Source organism: Sapajus apella, unplaced genomic scaffold, assembly GCF_009761245.1.
Source record: "Sapajus apella isolate SASKATOON/1434 unplaced genomic scaffold, GSC_monkey_1.0 scaffold28, whole genome shotgun sequence".
Classification (NCBI taxonomy): Eukaryota; Metazoa; Chordata; class Mammalia; order Primates; family Cebidae; genus Sapajus; species Sapajus apella.
Window position 1 is genome coordinate 3417992 of NW_022436968.1, and position 18404 is coordinate 3436395.

General features: G+C 34.4%; 1 protein-coding gene across 1 annotated transcript in view; it reads left to right on the forward strand.

Moving 5' to 3' along the window:
- The window catches only part of TMEFF2 (transmembrane protein with EGF like and two follistatin like domains 2), a 248660-nt gene that overhangs the window by 124421 nt on the left and 105835 nt on the right, over positions 1–18404 (forward strand). Inside the window, exon 5 of the mRNA XM_032292588.1 lies at positions 12427–12523. Within this exon, the coding sequence (XP_032148479.1) occupies positions 12427–12523 (97 nt within the window). The remainder of the gene's footprint in view (positions 1–12426; positions 12524–18404) is intronic.

Below are 18404 nucleotides of genomic sequence, written 5' to 3' on the forward strand. Positions count from 1 at the left end.
AGGTATATATATATTTTTCTATATCTAGAAAAAACAGGAAAATTGATTTATTTCCAATTATAATACAATTAAGGTATAAAGTGTTTAAAAATAGAAGGTCCATGAATCTTTATGCAGCTAGGTATGAAAGTAGTTTGAATTTAGAAAACTAAAGTTTAAAAAATTAGCATCATTACGAAGTTCTAAATAGAACATTGTTAATTTTTAAAAATGTATCTCTTTCCATTAATCTCTGGGTAACCTTGGTAATCTGCTGCCAGTAAAATTTTCTCTAAAACGCATGCAATTTTTTCTTAAAATTAGATTTTTTCCCACAAATATTTATTATTTTCACTTTACAGTTTCAGACTGAGCTAATGGTTTCATAAGCAGACGTATTGATTAGTTCAAAGTCAGTTTCTAACCTATTCCAGCTCTTCAGCTTTCTTAGAGCATTTTGTGGGTTTTCTTTTGTGTTTTCTTTTTTTTTTTTTTCACTTTGTGCAAGATGGCCATGTCTTCTTTTACACCTGAAATCAAATAAATCCAACCTTCCTATTCTTAACTGTTTGAGGATACATTTTTCTTCTTATTTTTCTTATATGCTGATTTAAAATAATGTATGTGAAAGCACTTTGACTGGATGGGAATCAAACTTAAGGTATTGGGACCTCCTAAATTGGCTGCTAGTGAAGCAGATTCCAAGATGGAGCATCACTACAGAGGTCTTCAGGGGTTCTTGGGGGTAGGCTATAAATTATGGATTTGAAACCAGAGTTTGAGGGGCATTTGTAAGCTGGAAGAGGGAATCACAGCAGTCACCAACTCTACCACCTAGAGCCAATAGCAGAAGAGAAATTGTAGATATGAAATAAAGTCTCTCAATATGAGTCAAATTGGGGGTCAAGGAAGGTATGTAGCTAGATATAGCAAAAGACTGAAACTAATTACAGACAATGAATTCTGTTTCTGCCACACTTTCTAATGTTTAGATTATCATTCTCAGTAAACTGACACAGGAACAGAAAACCAAACACCGCATGTTTTTACTCAGAGGCAGGTGACCAGCAATGAGAACACTTGGGCACAGGGAAGGGAACAACACTCACTGGGGTAGGTGGGGTGGAGGGGAGGGGCAGGGAGGGACAGCGGAGGCGGGGAGGATGGGGAGGGATAACACCGGGGAGAAATGATGGGGGTTGGGGGGAAGGGAAGGATGGAGACAGCAAACCACCATGGCATGTATGTACCTATGCAACAGTCCTGCAAGAGGCAGGATGTAAACATGTACCACAGAGCCCAAAGGGAAAAAAATACAGGGGTTGGGCCTTAAGTAACAAAACTAGGGTGGAAAATATTACAGGCATTTCAAAAAATTATTGCCATAACTACCAATTTTATAAAACACATTGACCTCTTAAAATTGGCTTATTTATTTTTGCTACTCTTTTATTTCCTTGGTCTATTTATATCAAATAAGATATATTTGAACAAGCCTGATCTTTTAAAATTTCATCTTTAAGTTTTACCTGGACTTGGAAAGTTAGACTTAGATGGATAGTGTTTCAGGCTTACAGTGAAAACGAATGCCCATAGTAGGCAAGAACTAAAAGGAAACGATAAAGCCCTTATTTTATTTTTGTCTTCATCAAAAAGAAAAGAGAGAAACTATCATTTTAGTGCTTTATTTTATCCAGGGTCTAGTGCACTAAAACAGAGAGACTGGAGCTCTGGGCAATATCTGAAGATACCTACCAGGAACTTCTCTCTTACTTGCTCCTCCCTCAATCCTTTTCCTCCTCAATATAAGAAAGCAAATTCTTATGTTTCAGTGAAAGACTTTTTTTACAGGCTCCACAATATTTTTATCTGTTTTTCTTATGTTGTTTCGTGTTTCTTATTTCCCTGTTCATACAAAGATTTCTACTTCAGCATCATTATAAGGTCAAAAATTCACAGATGCTCAGCCATGGACTTCCTTCAAAGAACCATTTTACTTGGAGTAAGAGAATGACTTTCCCTCACCTTTAACACTTTCCTAATGGTAATGCCTCAGAGTGGCAGAGCAATTTAGAGGGTGCAAAGCAAAGTCACACGTCCTGCTATTTAATCTGCACCACAGCCTGTGAGCTGAGTAGGGCAGCCATCTCATTTTACAGGTAAAACTTCTGAGCCTCAAGAAAGAATTTGGACAACCCAAATCTACTTCTTTTAGCATTAGGAGAATTTTGTGAAGTAGTAAGTGCATTTAGGTTACTTAATGTCATTTTCAGTTTTAAGTGTCATGATCAGATTTTCATTTCAGTAACATACATGGGAGATATGTTTAAGAAAGGCAGATTTGTAAGTACAGATATCAGCTAGTTAGAAGTTCATCTTAAAATTGAGGCAAAGTATGATAAAGATCTCTACTACAACAGTGGTGACAGAATGGGAAAATATTTAGGACATAAACCTGGAATACGTTATTAACAGATTGTGAAGTCCCTCTACCAAAACAAGTATTTAGTAGGTTAAAGTTAACTCATTTAGCAATTAAATCTTTATTTGATTATTCAAATGAAACTTGCTCTATCACAAAATACCTTGAAGTTATCAAAACCAAATGCCATGTGCTAAAGACATACAGAAGTGTAAGTTAATAAAGATACATCTTTATTCATTAGAGGCTTACTAATTAGGAGAATTAAGTACAAAGTTGGCAAGCAACAAATTGATGTAAGAAAGCCTTAGGAAGTCTTTGGTCTTCCTTTATTCACAGTAATTTTCCTGCAGTATTTCACATCTTCTTTTTCCTTGTCACATCACCTCAACTGATGACCTCCTTAAATGTAAATACAAGAGGGACAACGAATATAACTAGAGATCAACTTCTTCTTGCCTTGTCAATGGCACCACCTCTCCACATATGTACCCACATACTCTGCCATCCCTCTTTCTCCAGAAGACAGGGTCCTGCTTCTAAGACCAACCACTACACCTGTGTCTAAACCCAATCCCTAGTTTGCCCCTGTCATTATCCCCTTTCCTTCCCATCTAACTTTGTCCCTCTCTGCTCTATGATTCCTCTTAGCATACAATAATGATACCTCAACACTACACTTCCATAAAATCTCTCTCGATCCTACATTCTTATCCAAGTAATGTGGCATTCTCTGTTCCTCTCAACAGAAAATCTGTACAGAAGTATTGGCTACATTTACAGTTCCCACTTAGTAACTTCCCAGGCTTTCCTCAATCTCCTCTAACTGGAATTTGCCCTACAGTAGCCCAAGCAAATGTTTATAATTGACTAATAAAAATAAATTTCTCATCTTTCAGGAATTAAATAAGGAAAAAATTAAAAACCATTTATATGAATATGCATAAAATGATTCAAATAAATTATCCTGGGAATAACAAAGCTATATTTAATTATAATACCATATTGTTGATATGACATATTTTCATGAAGTCTGGCATAGTAACCTGCTCTAAATGAATTTTGCTATGCATGATATCAGACTGTCTGCCTTCCTTCCTTCCTTTTTTTCTTCCTTCCTGACTTCATTAATCTCTCTCTTCTTTTTAAAATAAACTGAGTATCTTCAGTTGTAACTCAGACAGGCTTAAATGATAATAGAATCGTGCCTCAACATAGTAACTTTGTATTAATCTCTTAAATTATTTTTCTTTAATATGCAAAAGATAAATTATATGTGATTTCTAAAGAAGCTTTGTCAAGCTCTAGCAAACTAGCTTAATTATGAAAAATTAAATTTTCTGTAATGATCTCTTCTTTTGAAGTCTTTAATATGAAATTACATTTGTTTAATTATAAGCTTGGTTCTTGGGCTTTTCAAGTGGACTTTAGAATTGTAAACCATTATTTTTAAGTGTAATTTCAGACTTCCTTTAGTTTTTACCATTAAAATTAATTTAAAATTAAAAATGATTAATGGTGATGTATTTTTTAATCAAAAAGATACAAAGATAATGGATTTCCTCCCTAAAATCTGAACACATGTTACTGCATTATGGCATTGATACATATACAGTATTAATTTGTCTTAGTTTTATAGATAACAAACCAAAATGCTACTTCTTGATTTTAATAATATAATGTAACAGTATAACTATTATTCATATGACTCATATATGAAAAAAGGAAAGTGTTTTCTTGCTCTTATTGTTCTTTAAAGTCATATTAGCGTTTCTAGGGAAAATTTAGAAAATCTTAAAGAAAATATGACTACAGCTCAAAAGCAACAGCTTAGAATTGTCTGGGCCTCTAGGAACTGTCAACAGCTTCCATCATTTAAATACAACTTACTCACATGTGGGGGAAGCATATGGAGGGAGAACTCACACAAGATGCAAAAGAGGCAAGTTGTACAAATTAAAGAACAGAATGGAGAGGTTTTATTTAAAATTTTATTTTCTAGTCAAATATGTCCTTTATTGGAATGTAAGCTCACAGTTCAGATTTTTGGTGATAATGAGATAGTAATGTTTATAATTTATTTTAAAAAATTTCTGTTCATAACTTGATAGCCATTTTAGCACAACAGATATATTAAATGCTATCACTCATTTCTTTACCTATGTAAAAAAGTAAAAAAAAAAAAAAAATTAAACCTATCAAGAACTACTTGGTTATCCTACCTATTTAAGAAAAAACACCAACCACCAGATTGATATCGACTCTAAAACCGGAGAAAAAAAATGCATTCTATAGTTTGAAATAATCAGATTAATATCTGCATAAAATCTGTGTAAAAGTTCTCAGCTTGAGTGTAGAACCAGTATTTCTGTGTCATATTTAAAATCTAGAAATCTCATTTTTTTGTTAACATAACTCGATAGTTTCAGGGACCGCCTACTTTATTTCACACTTGATGTATGTGAATGCTTCTATTTATACACATTTATACTATTTTTAATGTTATGCTATGCTTAATTTAAATGGGACATCTTACACGTTGGTGAGACAGATGTACTAGAGCTACGTGGAAGAGAGAATTGGAACCATGCATAAACTAGGAAAGGTAGTGTTACATTGGAAGAAAATCAAAATATAATAGAAGAAGCATACCTTAACTATTATCAAATATGTACTGACAAAAAAAGAAAATAAAAAATTTGAAGGCAGACTTGGAGGAAATTAAAAGGAGATCTTGATTTGTATAGATAAGTAAAGCAACCAAAATCTGAGCTGTGGGAAATGATGTAAAAATATTTGTTTTCTTAGAATTTCTCAAGAACATTAATCCATATTTTATTAGTCAGCTTTCACTAGGGTAAGCTACAATTACAGATGACCTCAAAATCTCGGAGGCTTACAAAACTGATGGCATTATTTCTTGCTTTGATAACTGAAGTCAACTGTGGCTGTGCTCTATGTATCTTTTCCTTTTGGAACTGGTTGGAGAAACAGCCACATTTTGGAGTGTGTCTTTTTTGTGCATAAGGAAAGAGCAAGAAAGTAGAAATTCACATGATAGCTTTTTAGTAGCTTCTATTAAGAACTCTCTCAATTCCACTCATATTTCAATGGCAAAAGCATGTCAGAAAACGAATGGTGATATCAGGGAACTGCAAGTCATACAGCTATGGCAAGAAACAATAAATCCTTTTATCAGAAAGGGAGAAAAGATAATGGGGGAAAATGATGCAATCTACTCTGCATCATATGCCAAAAGTGTTTTTCATAGAGAATGTGGTGCTATAGATGAGTCTTAAAAAGTTAGGGCAAATACAGAACAGAAGTCTAATCATTTAGCAGTAATTGGCAGGGGTCTTCATTAGCATAGAAAACTCTAGCTTTTTGCGTTGGAAATTAACACAAAAGAGTAGAATGGCTGTATAAAGTAAAAGTAATTTTTAAAAAGGACATGAGTTTTATCACATATGTAGAAATAAAATATATGGCAATGAGAATGCAGACTGGAATATGATAATTAGAAATATATTGTCATAAAGTTAGTACATTTTTCATGAAGTAACAGATTAGAACAATTTAAAGATGTATGTTGTAACCCTTAAAACAACCACCATAATAACAAAGAAACACTACCTCCCTGCCAAACATTTATTAGAGATAAAGTAAATATATGTAAGAATACTTTTTACATACAAAAAAAGACAGAATTGGAAACAGAGAAATACAAGAAGGTTGGTCAAATATGAATCAAACACCAAGTAGTGAGCTTAAAACTAAAGACATCAATAATTGAAGTAAAAGGACTAAACACCCTGATTAAATGCAGACTAGGTTTTTTTAAAAGTTAGACCAAATTGTATGTTGTTTACAAGAAACACACTTTAAACGTAAGGCAACAAAGAGATTGGAAGTAAAATGATGGAAACAATAACTAAAAAAATGCTGGTGAGGCATAGGAATATCAAAATAAAGTAGACTTCAAGCTGAATAGTGCTGGAAGATATTTTGATGGGGCATTTCATAATGACAAAAGAATCACATATTCAAAAAGACATAAGACTACTAAAAATTTATGCACCAAATATCAGAGCTCCCACGTACGAGACAAAAAGTGACAAAACAAGGCACAAATTTACTGTCATTAATATATTGATTGTAACACTATTTTCTTAATAATAAAACAAATAAAAATCAGTATAGTTAGGGATGATTTGAACCATACTCACCATCAATGTAAGCTAACTAACATTAATAGAAAATTAGTCCACACTAAAGCAAGCTACAACTTCTAACGTGCACATGGAATACTCAAGAAGACAGACCATATCCTGGGCCATAAAACAAGGTACAATGCATTTCAAAGTATTTAAATTAAACAATGTGTTCTCTTAAAATGATAAATTAAATTATTAAATTTAATAAAGACTAATAAAAATAATATACCTTTGAAAACTCCCAAATATTTGGAAGTTAAAAACCCACTACTAAATAATTCATGAGTCTGAGAAGAAATCTCAAAGGATGTTATAATATATGTTTTGAACAGAAATGCATAAAAACACGACATATCAATATTTGTGGTATGCAGCTAAAGCAATCTTTAGAAGGCAATTTATACATTTTAACTCCCATGTGAGAAAATAAAAAAGGCATAAAGTCAGGCATTTCTACTTCCATCTCAAGAAACTAGAAAAATAATAAATTAAATCCTATGTATGTAGCACAAGGATATAGTAAAAATAAGAACAGAAATCAATATAATAGAAAAATGAAATAGCCTTGTATAAAGAAATCAAATTTGTAATTGGACAACTTAAAAAAAAAAAAAAAAAAAAAACCCACTCCAGGACTAGATGTTTCACTAGTGAGTTATAACATATGAAGAAAAAATAATACTAATCTGACACAAACTTTCATAAAATAGCAGATGTGGGAACACTTTTCAGCTCATTTCATGAAGGGCAGGCATTGAAAACACAAGAAAAGAAAATTACAGTCATTCTATCTCATGAAAATAGATACAAAAATGCTCAACAAAAATATTAGCAAAGGAAATCCAGCAATATATTAAAAAGCTAATATACCAAGATCAAGTTTGACTTTTCTCAGGAATGCAAGGTTAGCACTGTCAACAGAACAGACAGAAAACTATTGCAACACATATATCTGACAAGAGATTTGTACCCAAAAGATATTACACATTCCTGCAGGTGGAGAATTTAAAAACCAACAACAATACTTTTTGCCTTAAGATTCAGTAATCCTGCTGCTAGTTATTTATTCAAGAGAAATAAAAACATACGTGCACATAAAAGTCTTTTATAAGAATTTGTACCGCAGCTTTATTCATAAATACCCAATTATAATTTTCAGTTAATAACTGGAAACAACCCAGATATCCTTCAGTGGGAGAATGGATAAATAAGCTGCAGTGTATCATTCAATGGAATACTAAGCAATAAAAAGATACAAACTATTGATACATGCAACTATTTGAATTAATTTCAAAAGTTATCATTTTGAGTGAAAGAAACTTGACACAAAAATTACATATTGAGTTATTCCACTGATGTGATGTTCTAGAATAGTTAAAACTAATCTGTGATGATAAAGATCTGCCCATATGTAGACAGGGTAATGGTAGGGCAATGCCCGGGAAAGGGAACCAGGGAACTTTTTGGGAGTTCTGTGTGTCTCGATATGCACTCCTCAGCACTAATTAAAGGCTACTGAGTTAGTTCATTTGCATTGCTCTAAAGGAATACCTAAGGTTGGATAATTTATAAGGAAAAAAAGTTTATTTTTTGGTTCATGATTCTGCAGGCTGGTATGAGAAGCATGGTGCCAGTATCTGCTTCCAGTGAGGTCTCAGAGAGTTTTTACTCATGGCAAAATGCAGAGTACAAGCAGGCATGTCATGTGGCGAGATGGGGAGCAAGAGAGAGAACAGAGAATTTCCAAACTCTTAAACAAGCAGATCCCACCAGACACTTAAGCAGATCTCATGTGAACTGAGTGAGAACTCGCTCATCACCAAGGGTATGGCCCTAAGCCATTCATAAGGGATTCACCCCCATGACACAAACACTTACTACCAATCCATACCTCTAACACTGAGGATTACATCTCAACATGAGATTTGTAGAGGGACAAACATCCAAACCATATCAGGTACCCTTAAGGTCTGTGTATGGTCATTCCCTCAGTCTCCTCAGGGGATTGGGTCCAGGACCTGCCCTCCCTGCAGGATACCAAAATCTGTGGATGCTCAAGCCCCTGATGATATAAAGGGTGTAACATTTGCATATAACCTACGCATATCCTCACATATAATTTAAATCGTCTCTTGATTACTTGGAATACATAATACAACAGAAATGCTGTGTAAAAAACTGATATACTATTTTTTAAATATTTTTTTATTTCTGCTTTTTTTTAAGAAAGAGAGGAAGAAAGATAAAATAAAAAAAAAAAGAAAGAAAAAGATTGTTTTGTTTTTTTTTTCTGAATATTTTGATTCAAGATTGGCTGCATTTGTGAACGGGGAACCAGCAAATGGAAGGATGACTTTATTTCTGAATGTCAATTTTAATTGAATTTTTAACAAAATCAATTACAATGCTTATCTATGTGTTCAAATGTTATAGTCCACTGTTTTCAGAAATGATATAACAAGTTAAGAATATTATAGGAGTCATAGGAAGCATGATGGTGAGAGCTGGGCTCAGCAGGCACATCATCATGTAGGACCAGCAAGAAGAACAGGGTGGTGATGGAATTCAATCTCCAGAAGATCACCAGGGCAGAGAGATTTGAGAGAGAAATAACTCAATCATTTCTTATAATCCCTCCAATTCCAAACCTCCCTAAAACAATTAAATACATTGTAATGGCAGGGAAGAATATCAGGGGTAATGTGCTTTCAGTAGCTCCGCTGCCTTCACCCCTTAAATTTCTCTCAATCACTTGCCAAAACCTAAGTTTCTCTAAAATAATGGGAAATAATTATCTTCACAACTCAAAATAAAGAGCTTCAAATGCAAATGCATGGCTAGGATAATACTTTAAGATAAATGAATTTTATTCCTAAACAGTGTATGAATGCAAATTAAGCACTGATCTTTCCCATTACTGGTAATATAGAAAGAAGAGAAAGAAGTAACAGTCCAATTTAACACACATTTACTGAGAGTGTAACATGAACTAAATAAGTGGTTTTCAAACTTTTGTGACTGTGACCTTTAGTAAGAATTGCAATTTATATTTCAGCCCTGCATGTAAGTACATATGAATAACCAAAGCAGTGTTGTAAAATAAAACATGTACTTGCTAAACAAGATGCAGTCTGGTATTTACTAGACTAGTGTAGTTTGTCTCATGTTTGCAGAAATGCAAGTCATGATGCGTTAACTTCCCTACCCACTAAAAGGTTGTGAATTGTGGTTTGAAAAACACAGTGCTATTCTTTCTATTCAAAATGTGGTCTGTGGACCAACAGCAGCAACATCTGGGACTTGTAAGAAATGCAGAATCTGAGACCATACCTCACACCTAATGAATCAGAATCTGCATTTTAACTAAACCTCCAGTGCTTCCTGTGCCCTTTAAAGTGTCGGAAGCCCTGTGCTAGACAATGCCTGAGTAGGATTCTCTGAACAGATGAACGCTTCTTGGTATTGTTTAGGGCAGAGATTCTTCCTCAGAGATAGTCTGGTTTCAGAATAGGCATACTCAAGACCCAAACTAAGCCTAATTCAGTACCTCCAAGGATATCTCACGGCATATTTATTTAAAACAACAACAACAAATTAACAAACAAAATCCAATAAAGCCTCTGAACCAGACCCTATTTAAGAACCACTGTATATAAAGTTAAGTGAAAGTTGTGCACTGAGTTAGTTGGTTGTTTGTTTACTATTATACAAAGGCGCAAACCTATGCTTCCAGTAATATGGAAAGTTTTTATTTTATTTTTCTTTGTGTATGACTTCATAGAAAGGCACTTTATTCACACAATACTTATTGATGGGGGATTGCTACTGATTCTTTTGAATTTACTTCTCCTTATCGGAGAATTTCCAAACATGTTCATTTTGCCATGTAACGTGACTTCTGGTAGAAATATTATTATTAGTCCTGCTGAGACAGCAAAATTTATCTCTGGATGACCTCCAGTCCCTCCCTTACCAAAGATCTCAACTGCTGAAGGAAATGGGGCTGCCTCTAAGTGGCTATCACTGTTCATTAAGCTCCTTGCCATTGTGTTCCTATCTTTCCTGAGTAATGGGAAGTTTGAGACTGGAAGTTGCTAATCTTGCTAACACTAAAAGGCTTTCTCCCATTAGCAGCTTCTGTGTTGCATTAATAATAAGAAAGTAATAAAGAGACCGACCTCAGCTGTTCGGTCTCCCCTGAGACGAGGCCCCAGCTTCCCTCTTATCCCCATGGTCCACTCTAATGGTCTTGCCCATATTAAAGTAATAGAGTGGATAATAAGATAAGTGCTGTCTATTCTATCAGAGTCTAGAATTCCTTCTTCTTTTTGGGGAGGACACTTTTTTTTTTAAGACATCCAAATTGAAAACTATACTAAATACTTTTGCAATTGAAATTGACCTGTTTCATTCATACTGTTTTAAAATAGAGACTATCAAGCACAGGGAAAAAATGTTTTAGAAAAAATAAATCCCTCTACCTTTCTTGGAAGAGTTATAAAACAGAGAACTCTCCTGAATGTGTCTTCTTGTCCTTTTTTGAGTAAATCAAATTATTCATCTGCACAGCAGTAAACTAAAGAAAACTAAAGAGCTTTGATTTTATAAATATTAAAAACTCTTGTTAATAAACAAAGAAGAAATGATGAGAAAACACCATATTAAAACAAAATAAGATTGGATTTGACAAGTTCAAGGTGCATGTTAATTGTTAAAAATGTTCGTAAAGACAGGAACAAATGCTGGGCTTAATTGCTTATGTTTCTTTTTTTTTTTTTTTTCTGTTGAAAATGTGTTATAGTTTGCAGAAGTGCATTTCCTAAAGATTCCCTTGATTTAAACATCGGTTTTTAAGTGTATGATCTGTGTATGGAATTATATTGTCTATGCAGTGTTAGTTGGTTCCAATTTTTCATTTTAAAATGAAGCTACTTTTTGTTTCAACTATATTCGTTTAACTGGGTGAACAGGTAATTCACCTTGAAAGTGTTGCTCATTCCTAGCACTCAAAATACTAGGAATTTTTTCTCAATTTACACTATTGTATCCTGCTTTTAAAAGCCTACCTTTAGGTGATATATTGCCTATTTTTGTACTTGTAACTTGGAAAAAAGGATGATGATGATATCAATCATCATCATCATCAGTGACTCAATGTATTTTTTAAAATAAAATGTGTTCATAACCCTCTAAAAAGGAATCACTGTGATTAGCTCTATACAATATTTATGTGAGATTCAATAAATGGCAGTAAAAAACAACTAAAAGCTATTTTCTAAAAACTTATAATCAATATATTTTTTCTTGTAAGCACTTAACAGTTTGAGGGGAAAATGTGAGCATCTCTAATAAATCAGGAATGCTCATCTAAATTTTTAAAAATTATATATGAAAACTTTTTTTGAAAGAAAAACTCCAAAATTTGGAAATAAAAAATGCTAAATATTTTTCAGTAAAATAATCAGTAGATCTTTTCCCCAGAGAGGCGACAGTTTGAATCCCTTTTAACTAAATAACTTGTATATCATCTGTTTATTGGCTAAAATTTTGATAAATCCAGTAAACCCACATTTGCTTTATTTTGCATGCAAAATGCAAACACGTTCACTGCATATCAGTGGGAGACATATTATTGTTAGAGTTGTCCGTGAGATGGAAGAAGAAGAGAGTGGCATATCATGACATTCTTATGAAGCTCCAATAGCAGACAGGTCCATTGGGAAAGCAGCAGCTGTAATAAAGAATTGTCCTAGAGTTGTAGATATAATGCACACTTATCTGAATTCCTTTTACTTTTTTTCTGTTCTACAGTCCATGAAGGCTCTGGAGAAACTAGTCAAAAGGAGACATCCACCTGTGATATTTGCCAGTTTGGTGCAGAGTGTGATGAAGACGCCGAGGACGTCTGGTAATATGCTGTTTTTATTCTTTTAGACAAAATAATGACAGTGATTAATTTCTTTTTAATGCCATCAACCGTTCTGCAACAGAAGACATTGTCTGCATTTTTATTTTCTTATTCAGTTCCCAAGTGAAAAAAAAATGAGGGCCATAATAACAGCAAGGAATTTCTGGAACTGGATTAAGAGGTGGGCCAGCCGTGGAGCTATCCATGGCATTACTTGATAACGTACACTAAAATATCATTGAAGCCCCCTAAAACTGGCAGCGTTAGGATACAGAGCGGGGGGAAAGTCTTATTTACTAGAATATCTTTCAAGAAGTATCATCAAGGCTGGGTATGATGGCTCAAGCCTGTACTCCCAGCAAGCCTGTACTCCAGTATTTTGGGAAGCCGAGACAAGAGGATCACTTGAGGCCAGGAGTTTGAGAGCAGCCTGGGCACAAAGCAAGACCCACATCTCTACCAAAAAAATCTAAATTAGCTGGATATGGTCACACTAGCCTGTAGTCCCAGCTACTCAGGAGGCTGAGATGGGAGTATCATTTGAGCACAGGAAGTTGAGGCTACAGTGAGCTGTGATCATACCATTGTGTTCCAGCCTGGGCAACAGAGTGAGACCCTATCTCAAAATTTTTAAAAGGCATTATCAGAGAGCAATAGATGATCAGACTTCGTGTGTTTGGGTTTCTATAAAAATACCATAAACTGGGTGGCTTGTAAACAAAAGAAATGTATTTCTCACCATTCTGAAGGCTGAGAAGTTCAAGATCAAGGCAGATTTAGTGTCTGATAAAAGCTCACTTTCTCTTAAAATAGGCTTCTTCTCACTGAGGCTTCACATGGCAAAAGGGCAAGGAAGGTCTCTGGAGACTGTTATAATAAGGGCACTAATCCCATCCATGAAGGCTCCAGCCCCTTAACCTAATCACCTCCCAAATGTCCTACCTCCCAGTACTATCATCTTGGGGGTTAGGATTTCAGCATATGAATCTGTGGAGGGGGACACCAATATTCAGATCATTCCAGTTGCTAATCTGACTTCTAAGACGATAGAGTAGCTACTCTTATATGTTTGTGAAATAATGAATAGTGCTTATTATTTTGAATGGGTGCCAACATTTTAGCCTTTTACTGTATTGGTTCCACCCTAAGCACATGAAAAGTGAATAACTCAGACTTCTGAGGGAGTTCTTTGTATCATGATAGTGAAAAGAAGCAGCCTCTTTTTCATTCCTCTCCTCTTCTTTCTTCTGCTCCTCCCCTCCTCCTCTTCCTCTTCTTCCTCTTCTTCTTTTCCTCCTCTTCCTTTTCCTCCCTGTCTTCCTCCTTCTCCTCCTCTTTTTCTTCTCCCTTGTCTTCATCTTATTATTATTATTTCTCTCTTTTCTTTTTTACATATGTCTCACCCCTTTCTGGAAAACATCTGGCTGCTCTTTATTTTCTTCAGTATGCAGACTGTGCTTGCCTAGATCGGTTAACCATCATCTTAATCAAACTTTTGTGAGTAGAAGGGAAAATTCATCTAAGGAAAATGAAGAAAATAAAAATTAAGACAAGATTACCTAACAATAGAAAAACAGTCTGCACTTAAAATGTTTTTTTAAGTGAAAATTCTATCTGAACAAACGGTGGTTCTTAGGGTAAATTACGTACTTACAGCTAAACACTGCCTTTGAATAGCCAAGTGAAATAAACATCTATTCCTAAAAGCAGACATCAGTAGAGTTTTCATACCTGTCAAACACCTATGGCCAATGGGCAGCTGGGAGCCGAGTGAGAGAGTCTATGCACTGGTTTGACCATCTTGAGGTAAACAAATGTATGTTTTTGTAAAACATACTAGGCATCTTAATGGCTGATGAATATTGTTTTCCAAAACTGAGAGATTTCCAGAAGTACTTTGGGAATTTTTTAAAACATACCAGTTATTTAGTTCTGCCCCAAAATTAATGAATCAGAATTTCAGAGAAGCAGGACTTAAAATTTTACTTTTCTAAAACTCCCAGGATGATTATAGAAATACTATTCTAAAATAAATGACTAATTCAAAGAATATTTCTCCTTCCTAAATGCTTTAGGGCTCTTCTGTAGTCATAAGATTAAGACACACAAATAGGAAATATATCCTTAAAATATTTTCTTTCTAACATTTGTTGGTGACTGCATCCGTAGTTCAGCATCATTTTTAAGCTATTAATTATCTTGTCAATTATTTCACTTTAAAACAATTTACATGACTCTCTTTTTTTAAGAATTTTAATTTTTCTAGTTCCTTATCTTTTTGATGATCATTCTTTAAGTGCTATTGCTCTACTTTCCAAGTACAGATATTTAAGACATGAGCTTTTAAGAGCAGCTAAAAATTATGCGTTGCTTACAGTAGGCTTTATCCATTTGTATATTTTTTTCTCAGTTATCTTCAAAATAGCCAGAGGAGATAGATTCCATTATTATTTTACTTTACAAAGAGGAAACTGAGTTTTAAAGTATTAAAGTGGCAGGATCAAGATGAAGGTAGTATAACAATTCAACCAAAATGCAATTGAAACAATGTCATTGCTGTCATGTCTAGACAATGAGATGGCCAGATTGAAGGCAGCATATTTGCAGTGACTCTCTAAGGCCTGCAGGGTTAGAGCTGGTCTAGGCAGATGTTTGCAGCTGGAAGTGGGAAAACATCTAAACGAGCAAGGTTAATCCTAGGATTCTTGCAAAAGTTTGGATCCATGGTATGGAGGCAGTATGAAGAGATGGGCAAGTCTAGTGGCACAAGAAAGGATTAGCAATTGTCTATAGGGCCCAGCCATGGCAACTGTAATTCAGAAAATAAATTCAGTTACAAATGGGACAAGAAGAGGACAAGGCAGAACTTTAGCCATGGAGAAACTGGTGTCAATCAGAAAAGCTCATCAAGAACTGAAACAGGAAAGCCTGAATAGATATCGGAATGGCATACAAAACCAAGCCTTGGTTACAAGTGGCTCAGAGAAACGTACCCTACATCTGAGAAATAAATTACAAGGTCAGAATGAAACCAGCAGCAAAGCTAACTGAATGCTAAATCAGTTAGCTCTTGGCTAGGATATCTTGTAATGTCCCCAGCACAGGGACAAGCTTAGCTCCAAAATGCAGAATAAGCCTGAACCTCCAGATGGGGGCTAAGTGGCCACGGCTGTGAAGATTAGAGGGCTGTAGGGGCAGGGAGCCAAGAAGATCATTAGACTTCCAAGGCAAGGATGATAGTTGTTAGCTTTTAAATAAAATGTATTTAAAATGTTCAATGTAAGCAATAAGGAATTGTGCTGAAATAAGTGCATTGATTTTCATTTACATACTTTGTATGTTAACATACCATGTTAAAATCTTGTATTTAGTTATGGCCATGAAGGGCAGATTGGAAACAGCTGAAGGACATAGGAATAAAGCAGTGAGTGAAATTAACTAGGCATAGAATGAAAGAGGCTGTAAAGTAAGATAGGAAGCAATAGTGGAGTGATCTGACTATAGTACCAGGCAACAGAACCTTCACTAAATCAAGGAAGCGTTGATACACTATTGATTTTGGATGACACCATGGCCAGGCTCTCTCAAACATAAAATACTACATATGCTGTGTGGCAACAAAGAGTACAACTTAGTGTTTTATTTTTTTCTTATAACGCCAACTAAACTACAATTTTATGTGTACAGATTTCCTTAATCCTGCATTATGAAGTAATAACAAGATTTGAATGACCACTGATGTGAAATAATGTTCTTACTATATTCCACAATACTAAGACAAAGGTGAAAAATTAATTCCTAATCTAACCCTGGCCTAAGTTAATATTTTACATTTTGCCACAGGGTTAAATCTAGTTATTCCAACATTCTCAAGTACTTTCAAGATGAAGACAAATCTTCACTAGAATAAAAAAGTCAATACACTGTTAGCTGATCATGTTTTCATAGTTAGATGAGTTTTTTAGTTAAGAAGAAAGTCACACTGGAGAAGGGAATAAAAAAATTAATAAACATGGGAAGGAGAAGAAGAATAAAATAAGAGTGGAAAAATAATAATTAGATGGCATTGACAAACTATGATACCAATGACACATTTTAATGCTTTTATTTTGAGAAAACAGATGGCTCGTAATCTAATATAAGACCCTAGTTTATGTTCTATGATGTCATTTCAAGATTTTTCTCTTGCATTTTTCTTATAGGGGGAACATCAAGGCTATAAAAAAAATCAGAAAAGTTTTTGGTTTTCTCAATAGGAAAGGAAGACCATTGCTACAAAATATTTTTTCAGTTACAGATGTTAACTTAAATGTAGGAAAGGATTAAGCTTCAAAAAGAGGGTTAAAATTCAACAGGACAAGTTATTCACATGCCAGTACATCCATTCTCATAATAGAGGTATCTTTTATTTAGGGTGGACTTCAAAAGTAACTGAAACACCTGTGTGAAGGGATGTGTGTGTCTGTTTATGGGGAAGAGGTTAAAAGAAGAAGAAAGGGCTTAAAAGATTGTTTCTCTTTATATCTAGACTGAAAATAGTCAAAACTAATACATTTATTTATACATAAAAGAGACTCAGAAAAACACCCAGCCAAATATAATTTATAAATAAGAAGAATGGCTTATAAATAAGTCAAATATAAAATTGACTCATTGCAAAGTAATAAAGCCCCATCTGGTAGCACTGGGAATACCAAGTTATGATTTCAGCAAATATTTCTGTTACTGGGTTCACTTTAGAAACAGCTTTATATTCCCTTAATTATGTTACCTGATAAATTATCTCAGTAAGTCTAAAGTAGGTCAGTGGAAACTCTTTTCACTGGGAACTATTCCTTAGAAGTAATTAGCCTGGAACTTTCTGTTGGTTCTGTCAGTCAGAAGTAGTTCAGTGCCCTGGGGTTGATACTTGATTTTATATATATATATATATATATATATATATGATACACACACACACACACACACACACACACACACACACACACTCACACACACATTAAGAAGCATTGATAGCTGACTCTGACCATAGGAATGGCTGGGTATTAAATTGGCTACATGACTAATATTTCCAGGGAGAGAGCACAGGTGCACAGGTATAAGAGCAAATGCAGCCAGATGATAAATGACATAAAGGGACAACTTAAATTATTAGGTTTATTAAAAAATATATATATATATATATGTGTGTGTGTGTGTGTGTGTGTGTGTGTGTGTGTATAAATTATTAGGTGTATTTGCTTTATATGTATTCTTTATAGCTCTTTATTCCTGTATTAACTTTGCTTTTGTAGTATTCTCTACATGCCACTCAGGCTCCACTAGCAATGTCATATTGGCTTAAATGCTAAAGCAAAGAAGCAAAGTTGTCGCAATAAAATGAGTTCCAAAGAGGAATGAATGAATGTCTATTATTTTCTCTGTTTCATTGATGTTTCATAACTGAAACAGGGTATGGGATTTGCCATTTCTTTTCTGGGTGTCTCTTACAAAGACAGTCTAGTTTGAAGTCCTTAACACCTTGCTCCTTTGCTCTGAGAAGGCTCCTTGTCACTAGGAAGACTGTGTGTTGCTGGAAACCTGCCCACATTTAATGCATTTTGGACTGCGGAGGCTCATGAATATTTGAAGTTGGGGCAATGGCCATGGATGATGTTTGGCATTAGATTTCATCATAGGTATAAGTAAATTAGACATTAGGTCTTGCTGACTTCAGTACCTTTGGGTTGTGAGTTTGATAAGGAAAATTAAGACATCTCTGAGGAAAATACAGAAAGTGGTTTTATTTAAAACCACTCCTGGTTGACAATTGAACAAAAATATTGTGTTGAAAGTGGAAACTGCAATCTTAATATTGCTTTTCTACTAAATAAAAAGATCA